The sequence below is a fragment of the Cervus elaphus genome, chromosome 6 (assembly GCF_910594005.1).
Source record: "Cervus elaphus chromosome 6, mCerEla1.1, whole genome shotgun sequence".
NCBI classification, from domain to species: Eukaryota; Metazoa; Chordata; class Mammalia; order Artiodactyla; family Cervidae; genus Cervus; species Cervus elaphus.
The window spans coordinates 6798843-6807886 of NC_057820.1; the positions used below are offsets into that span (position 1 = coordinate 6798843).

General features: G+C 47.6%; 1 protein-coding gene across 3 annotated transcripts in view; it reads right to left on the reverse strand.

The window, feature by feature from the left end:
• Positions 1-8111, reverse strand: part of CC2D2A (coiled-coil and C2 domain containing 2A) — a 125440-nt gene extending 117329 nt beyond the window's left edge. For all 3 annotated transcript variants that reach the window (XM_043906156.1, XM_043906157.1, XM_043906158.1), the window contains exons 1-2: positions 7954-8111; positions 460-519 (exon numbers count right to left, since the gene is read on the reverse strand). In XM_043906156.1, the coding sequence (XP_043762091.1) occupies positions 460-498 (39 nt within the window). In that variant the 5' untranslated portion in view covers positions 499-519; positions 7954-8111. The remainder of the gene's footprint in view (positions 1-459; positions 520-7953) is intronic.
• Positions 8112-9044: the final 933 nt, after the last annotated feature.

A 9044-nucleotide genomic window follows, 5' to 3' on the forward strand; every position in this document is an offset into this window, starting at 1 on the left:
TAATGTATAATTTTTACCCTCGTGTTGAATTTTTTAGAGACCAGGTGCTTCAGCAGAACTGGGCCCTGTTGTAGGTGGTAACTCAGAACTACTGTCTGTTGGAATTCAGGAAATGATGACAAAGCATGCTCAGTCAAGTCCGACTCTTTGTGACCCCATGGACTGTAGCCCACCAGGCTCCTCCGCTCCATGGGATTCTCCAGACAAGCATACTGGAGTGGGTTGTCATGCCCTTCTCTAGGGGATCTTCCTGACCCAAGGACCGAACCCGCATCTCCTGTGTCTCCTGCATTGCGGGTGGATTCTTTACCTCTGAGCCATTGCAGAAGCCCTACACACGCAGTAGGTGTGCAAGAAATGCTTGTTGTTGGCCTAACTTCCTCATTCACCAACACGTGTGACACACCTGTGCATACACACAGTCAGACATCCATCAGGTGCATCTAAACCACCACTCACCTCTGTAATTATTTTCACTTTTTCTTCCTTGGACTTCATTTTCTCGGTGGTGGCTCCTCCCTGACAGGCAAAGAACAAAGAGAAGTCAGGGGCGTTGAACTCAGTGAAACTTCTTTCTTCTTACTATTGACAACTCTGAAGCTGACCTTGATGGCGAGGGAAGTGTTTGAGCTGAGTAGACGGTCCAGCCCCAAGGAATGCATTCTTAGGCCCCAGGCCTGATGGACATGAACCCCAGAGGAGAAGGAGGGAGGCTGGTCCCTCCGTCCCCACGAGCTTGGCAAGGAAGCTGGCTTTCCTGTTCAGGAGGCGGGTCTCAGGAGAGGGTTCTGCCCTTGGTGTCCGACGACCCTGGTGGAAATCTAGCTCCGGAAGGATTATTTCATAGCCTCTCCTCTCCCTTCCCTGGTGGCTCAGATGGTAAAGAATCTGCCTGCAAGGCAGGAGACCTGGGTTGGGAAGATCCCTTCCAGAAGGGAACAGCTAGTCCACTCCAGTATTCTTGCCTGGAGAATCCCATGGACTCAGGAGCCTGGCGGGCTACAGTCCCTGGGGTCACAAAGAGTCGGACATGCTTGAGTGATGTTCACTTTCCTCTCCTTTCAAATGTCCACCGTCCTGTCCCTCCTCACTCTCTGCTCTTGGCCTTGATTCTCATTTCAAGGGCAAAGAGGTGAGGCCAGAGAGGCCCTCTCCCCTCCCCTGCCCCATCCCACTGAGTCATGGCATCCCCTCCCCTTCCGCTAGCTCCCGTGGCCTGTCCTGCTCCTATCTGGACAAGGGTCTCTGCCTGGGTACTGCTTCTGCCCTCTCCCCGTCCGGGACCTTGATTCAGACGGTCTCCCCCTCTTACCTGCATAATACATTCTTCCTGCTTTTTGGGTTCATTCCCATCTGTTTACAAAGGCTGCTTCCTTAAAAAAAGCTCTCTCTGGGTTTCATGTCTCTTTCTACCCTCACTCAATTGCTCAGCCCTCTACGAGGAACTCTTCAGACCCTCTCTTTCCAAATCAGTGTTTTGGGCCCAGCAGTCCCTGACAGTGCTCTTGCCAGCATCTCTGAGTGTTGCAAAAATCAGCCTTTGAGAAACCAAACACCACACTCGGAGAGTTGGAGGACTCAGGTTTATTACACCGGCGGGCTCAGAGGAGTTAACACTCCAAGCTCTGAGCCCCGAACAAAGGGGTTACAGAGTTTTTATAGACAGAGTTTTTATAGACTACAGTGGGCAACACTAGCTGTTAATAGGCTGATTTAAAATAAGGGGTTTTGCACGTGCGTGGGAACAGCAGTCAAGATGGGGAGAGGGGTACCTGACCTTTACACGGACAGGTGTGATTAAACAAGGTTGCAGGGGCTGGGCAGTTGCAAAGAGCAGGACAAGGGAGGGTGAGATAAGCTCCAGTTCTTAGTATGGTGAGTCCCCACTTTCTGAGACTACGTGACCTACGTGATCTGCTTTGCAAGGGGCAAGCTGAGTTACAGAGGCAGGAGGAGAAGGAGGTTATGTGACATTTTAGCTTTTCCTCTTCATGAGGACCCCTGCATCGCCGCGCCGTGTCTCATGTTCAGCCCTCAGCTCTCAGCTTAGTTGCCCCATCAGAGGCGGTGAGTAAAGAAAGTGACCCATTGCCTTCTTTTTCTTGCAATACCTTCTTTTCTTGCGGAGGAGGCAATGGCAACCCATTCCAGTACTCTTGCCTAGAAAATCCCATGGACGGAGGAGCCTGTAGGCTGCAGTCCATGGGGTCGCAGAGGGTCGGACACGACTGAAGCGATTTAGCAGCAGCAGCAGCTTCTTTCCTTGGCTTCTCAGGCACACTCTTTCCCGGTTCACCTCCTGCCCACCACTTCTCCCGCTCAACCTGCTGGTCTGGTGAGCACCACATGCGACAGTGTCTGGGGAAGAGCCTCCCTCAACTCTCTCCCTTGGTGAGCTTGTCTCGTCTCTCGGCTCTAAATACCGTCTGTCTACTGACACTCCCACATTTAGACCAAGGCCCACACATGTCCCCAGAACTCCAGACTCAAGTATGCACATGCTCGACAGACACCTGCCTTTAGCTTGTGTGTGTGCTCCATCCCTTAGTCGTGTCCAACTCTTTGTGATCCTGCCAGGCTCCTCTCTTCCTGGAATGTTCCAGGCAAGAATACTGGGTTGGGTTGCCATTTCCCTCTCTAAGGGATCTTCCTGAGCCAGGGATCGAACTCACTTCCTTTGCATTGGCAGGCGGATTCTTTACCACTCTACTACCTGGGGAGACGGTCTCTTGGCTTAACAAAATGCCTGAAACTAGCTCCTTGTCATCACCCTGAATCTGCATGTCCTGCAGCCTTCCTTGCTATAATGCACAGTTCAGTTCAATCGCTCAGTCGTGTCTGACTCTTTGTGACCTCATACACTGCAGCATGCCAGGCCTCCCTGTCCATCACCAACTCCTGGAGTTTACTCAAACTCATGTCCATTGAGTCGGTGATGCCATCCAACCATCTCATCCTCTGTTGTCCCCTTCTTCTCCTGTCTTCAATCTTTCCCAGCATCAGGGTCTTTTCAAATGAGTCAGTTCTTCTCATCAGGTGACCAAAGTATTGGAGTTTCAGCTTCAACATCAGTCCTTCCAATGAACACCCAGAACTGATTTCCTTTAGGATGGACTGGTTGAATCTCCTTGCAGTCCAAGGGACTCTCAAGAGTCCTCCAGAACCACAGTTCAAAAGCATCAATTCTTTGGCGCTCAGCCTTCTTTATGGTCCAACTCTCACATCCATGCATGACCACTGGAAAAACCATAGCCTTGACAAGACGGACATTTGTTGGCAAAGTAATGTCTCTGCTTTTTAATATGCTGTCTAGGTTGGTCGTAACTTGTCTTCCAAAGAGTAAGCGTCTTTTTATTTCATGGCTGCAGTCACCATCTGCCGTGATTTTGGAGCCCCCCAAAATAAAGTCTGCCACTGTTTCCACTGTTTCTCCATCTATTTGCCGTGAAGTGATGGGACCAGATGCCATGATCTTAGTTTTCTGAATGTTGAACTTTAAGCCAACTTTTTCACTCTCCTCTTTCACTTTCATCAAGAGGCTCTTTAGTTCTTCTTCACTTTCTGCCATAAGGGTGGTGTCAACTGCATGCTATAATGCATAGAACTCCATCTTTTCCCCCTTCAGGCCAGGAACTTTGGAGTCATCCTTCAGTCCCCTGTGGCTCTCACACGACACATCAATCCATCAGAAACCTTGCCTGCTTCACCTTCACATTATACTGAGAGTCCAGCCAGCTCTAAATGGCTCACTGTTGCCACCCTGGTCTGGCACTGTTGTCTCTCAGGGCATTTTTGTAAGTCTCCTGACTTCAGCTTCCCTTGTAGCTCAGCTGGTAAAGAATCCGCCTGCAATGTGGGAGACCTGGGTTTGATCCCTTGGTTGGGAAGATCCCTTGGAGATGGGAAAGGCTACCCACTCCAGTATTCTTGCCTGGAGAATTCCATGGACTATGGTTCATGGGGTCACAAAGAGTTGGACACGACTGAGCGACACTCTCCTGACCTCTCTGCTTCCAGCCTCACTTACCTACAATCCATTCTCTGTATTGAAGCCAGAGTGAATTGTTTAGTGTGTAAGTGAGGTCATGTCATTCCTCGGCTCAAAATACTCCAGTGACCTCCCTCTCTTAGAGTTAAGCTCAAAATTCCTCAATGGCCTAAAAGGCCTTGTAAGATCTGTACTTGAATCTTCTTGGCTCCAAGCTGTCTTACTGGCTCTGCTTAGAACTTGCTTTCCCAAGCATTTTCAGACTCTCTCTCTCTTTCATTTCCCTCAAGGCTCTGCTCACATTTCATTTTATCAGAGACATCCTCCCTGAATGCTTACAATAGCCGTCCACCCCTGACCCCCTTGGAGCTCCCCAGCCACCTTATAGAGATTTCTTTCTCCATGGTATTTATCACCAGTTGACATATATATTTATTTGTTATCATCTGCCCATTCTCACTAGAACACAGGTTGCAGGAGGGCAGGAATGTTTGCTCATTGTTTAGCCCCAGAGCCTAGGACTGTTGTACCCAGTAGACATGATAAACATTTGTTTATGAATGAATGACTCAATCATTCTTTACTGGCCGTGTCTTCCTTGGCCACATTCTGGAGCCCTTCGGCGCGTCATTGTCATCCTTGAGCTGCTGAGAAGATTAAAGGAGAGAACACAGGGGAAGTGGCAGGGCTGACATATTATAAGCCCTTCTTAATAGCTGTGGAGTTGGAATCTTAACTGGTCTTGGTCATGTAAGCAGCTCATCTGAAGCACTCAAGCTTTCTTTGACCCTAACGCGGAGTTAGAAAGTTCAAGGGAAATAAAGCATCTGAAATTCTATAAAAGAAAAATAAAAGGGTGAGGAGGTAATCTAGAGAGAACCAGAGGGCAGACAATCAGCATAAAATGCTATAGGACATGGGAACTCTCTGAACTGCAACTCTGGTAATTATGAAGTGGAAACAAAAGAAATGTGCAGTATTTTAGTAGCTAAAAAAAGATCCTCCATAAGTTAAAAATGTTACATATGAAAGAAATAGAAGCAGAACATGAAAAATGTAATGGGGTTGACTTTTTTTCCTCCTCGTGCATTCCTGATCATTACCTTTGAATGAGTTTCCAAGGAAATCAAACGACATCAAAATTTATCTTGTTATGAACACTGTTGCTGAGGAAACAAATCAATACTCCCTAACGTTAATAGGCAGCTTGTCATCATCATGCGTATTGAGTGTGTGTCATTAATAATATATTCCTCCTGCAACATCAAAATGAGAGCTGTGATTCACTGGAGCCTTATTTGTGCTCTCTCTAGATGTACCTTATCACTAGGGCTCGCAGGAGCACTTCCAGCCAGCAGTAGAGGCCTCTGTGCACGGGAGGCAATGAAGGGATGCCCTGAGGTGAAGCTCGGATGGCTCCACGATTCGCAGTTATGGTTATTATACATCCTGTTCAGAACTTGACCCCTACAGTGCTCCCCCACAGCCCCCTACCTGTCTGTTTCAACATTCACTCTTGTTTTGCAATGTCAGTGACTCGTCTCCCTTAGTCCACTATTCTGGAAGTATTTACAACTGAAAAGCACAGAGCACTACCCCCGTGTGAAAGGACTTTGGCTACTTTAGGTCACTGATTTATTTAGTTTAACTCAATGCAGGAAACCAAAGATATTCTTCAAGGAACGTACTGACACCTTCACCCAAACAATTGGACCCTCTCCGAGGGCCATCAAGTGATCAGTCCTACCCAGACTGTCTTGTGGTAGGTTATATAGGACGCAGGGAAAAAGTACTGGAAGTTAACGAAAAGGGTGGCGCTGTATGCGAGGCATTTCAAACTTGGCTGCTTAAAAGGTCACATAATAGGTTCGATCTTCTAATGTCTCCATTAAAAACAGAAAGAAAGAAAGAAAGATAATATAATATATGCACCCTACTCCAGAACACTGAAGACATGGTTTTATAGAAAGAGTGAGGCCTTTGTAAACAATTGTACGGACTTGGGTTCAAATTCCAGCTCTCATTCAGTTAGGTGATCTGGGAGCAAAACCTTCAGCCCTCTGAGATACATTTCTGTATCTGTAAACTGTGGTTATAATTCCTACCTAGATAAGTGATTGTTTTATTAGGGTTAAATGATAGAATCTCCATGGCTCAGGGCTTCCCTGATAGCTCGGTTGGTAAAGAATCTGCCTGCCCTGCAGGAGACCCTCGCTCGATTCCTGGTTGGGAAAATCCACTGGAGGGATAGGCTACCCACTCCAGTATTCTTGGGCTTCCCTTGTGGCTCAGCTTGTGGAGAATCCGCCTGCAATGCAGGGACCTGGGTTCGATCCCTGGGTTGGGAAGATCCCCTGGAGAAGGGAAAGGCTACCCATTCCAGTATTCTGGCCTGGAGAATTCCATGGACTGTATAGTCTGTGGGGTCGCAAAGTGTTGGACACAACTGAGCAACTTTCACTTTCTTTCAAATGATAGACTATATGTAGTAAATTGCCCATCATGGACCAGGCTCTCAATACTGAAAAGTGTTAATTTTTAAGCAAAGGTGATCCTAGAGGGGGAAAGTAGAAGAAAGTTATAGGGAAGGTAAAAAAAAAAATAAAGGGGAATGGAGTCATAAGAAAGACCTTAGGTGACATCAAATCTCCCATGACCACCTTTGGTTCTCAACGTTGAGTCACTGAAATGAATAACGCTTCTCACCCGTACCTCAGCTGGGCCCAGGGCAGCTTCCTTTCTGTTTCCTTTTAGGGTGTTTCTGAAACCTTCCTCTGTCTTCACGCCCGTGAGCCTTTTCAACCCATGGATAGCACTTAGCTTTTTCTGTCTTATCTTGTTAAAGCCTGGACCTCTGGTCCAAACATACCCTGTTTGATTTCTTTACCTAATTCTCCAAGTTCTTCCAGCCACTGCTTCCTAGAGTAAAAGGTGAGTGATAAGCAGCTTTATAGAATCATTTTATCAGCTCAATATAGTGAATATGGTCTCCAAAGAGTACATATAAACACTGCATCTGAGCTGTGGGATGTGATATACGCCCAGTGCATTCACTGGATGAACGAAGTGCTCCCAGGCGCTCCCTGGGGGTCATCCCGCTGTGCTTTGAGCACTCAAAGCCTTTCATAAGTCTCCTATGGCAGTTATCGCGCTGTGCTGTTATTATCTGTTTATAGGTCTACCTCTCCAGCAAACTCTGAGCTCCTGACCCGGTCTGGCCCACTTTTGCACACTCTAAACTTTAGCACCTTGCTGAAGCCTGGTGCCCTGGTGCTGTTCAATGCGTGTTTGGTTGAATGACTCCTTAAATAAGCTCGAGGAGATCCATTTGCCAGAGATTTCTTTCTGGTACTGGATTTACTTGCAGAAAAGGTTATATGAACATCCAGTAACATCCATGGATTTCCCCTTAGACTTTAATAGCGTTTCAGAGCCCCTGTTTGCAACAAAAGGAAAGGATCAGCTTAATTCGCAGCTGATAGAATTCTTTGTCTCTTGGCGAGAGCAGTCAGCCTTTGTCTGTAGCGGTCCTTCCTGTCTAATGCTGAGGAAAGTGAAGCTTGCAGTAACTAGTACTTCGCTCCTTGAACCGATTGGCATGAAAAGACCCAGTAATGCAGCCTGCAACCAGTGCTTCCGGGAGACAGGAATGCAACAGGGTGACGTGCATGTCCCAGGAAGGAAGCAGAGGGAGATTTTTGAAGGCATTCTCCCCTGGGGCTGTCATGAGCTGGACTTACATTTCCTGCAAGCTAGGCACCAGGCAGTGGCTCTAATCAAAGCAGCCCGAGTCACGCTCCATGTTTTCATCTCAGAAAGTAAAGCGTAAATAATAACAAGGACTCCTACATTTACAATTCATTAAATCGGCTCAGGGCATCCCGGGGAGAGGCTGAGCTCCAAGCCTGCTAGCTGCCAGCAGGACCCCACTGCTCCAGCACTGCTCCCGGGAAGAACTGATTTACCTTAAGGAACTTTTCAGGGCACTTTGCAGATCCCGCTTTCTGGGTTGAACGTGGAGCGAGACGGCTCTCCCTGATGATGCCTCTAAAAAATTCCGGAGGGCAAAGGCTGAGTGTTGGGGCGGTTCCTGGGCTGCTCCCTGGGAAGCTGCAGCCACGTCTCAGCAAAAACACCCGCTTAGCAACCCGTTCCTAAGGAAGGTCACTCCGCAGCCTTTTTTTTTCTTTTAAAGCGACAGGTTACTTCCAGCAGAGAGGCACATACCCAGGGTGAGCAGAGGCGCACAGCTTACAGGAGAAGCACAAAGAGAATGAGCCTGGGGGCCCTGGGCAGAAATGAGGCCAAATTTTCAGAGCAGCCCCCTCACTTACATTATCGGTCACCGGGCATTTCTGATCAATGACAGGCGATGCTCAGAGATGGGTGGCTTAGAATCAGGAAAGGTCCTGTTACAGGGTGAGGATGTCTGACTTATCTGCATGCTCCCTGAGGTTGCTGTGGACTGTTCTCTGGTTAAACACAGAAAATTGAACGTGTGAGATGACCCTGCTTATTCTCTGAGTCACCCTGAACTTACTGAAAAAGGAGATCACTGTTAAGGCTCAAAAAGCAAAGGAAATGGGAAAAGAGGCAAAGGCAATGATTGAGGACTGGAATGAACAGGCCAAAGAAAGCCACACGCCAAATGTTCTAGGCCGTGTGTATGTGTATCTGGGTCCTTCTGTGTGTGTTCGTGTCTGTGTATCTGCGTCTGTGTGGGTTTGCGTGTGTCTCTGGGTCTGTCTCTCTGTGTGTATATGTGTATCTGTGTGTGTCTGTGTATGTATTTCTGTGTGTGCATCTTTGTATATGTATGTGGGTGCATCTGTGTGTCTGTGTGTGTCTCCGTATATGTGTATGTGTGTCTGTCTGAGTGTCTGTGTGTGTGTACATGTGTGTGTCTGGGTGCATGTATCTGTATGTGTGTATTTATGCGTGTGTGTGTATCTGTGTGTGTGTGTCCGTCTAAAAGTCTGTGTCTATGTGTCTGTGTATGTGACTGTGCATGTATGTGTGCCTGGGTGTATATATCTGTGTGTGTGTGTGCATCTGT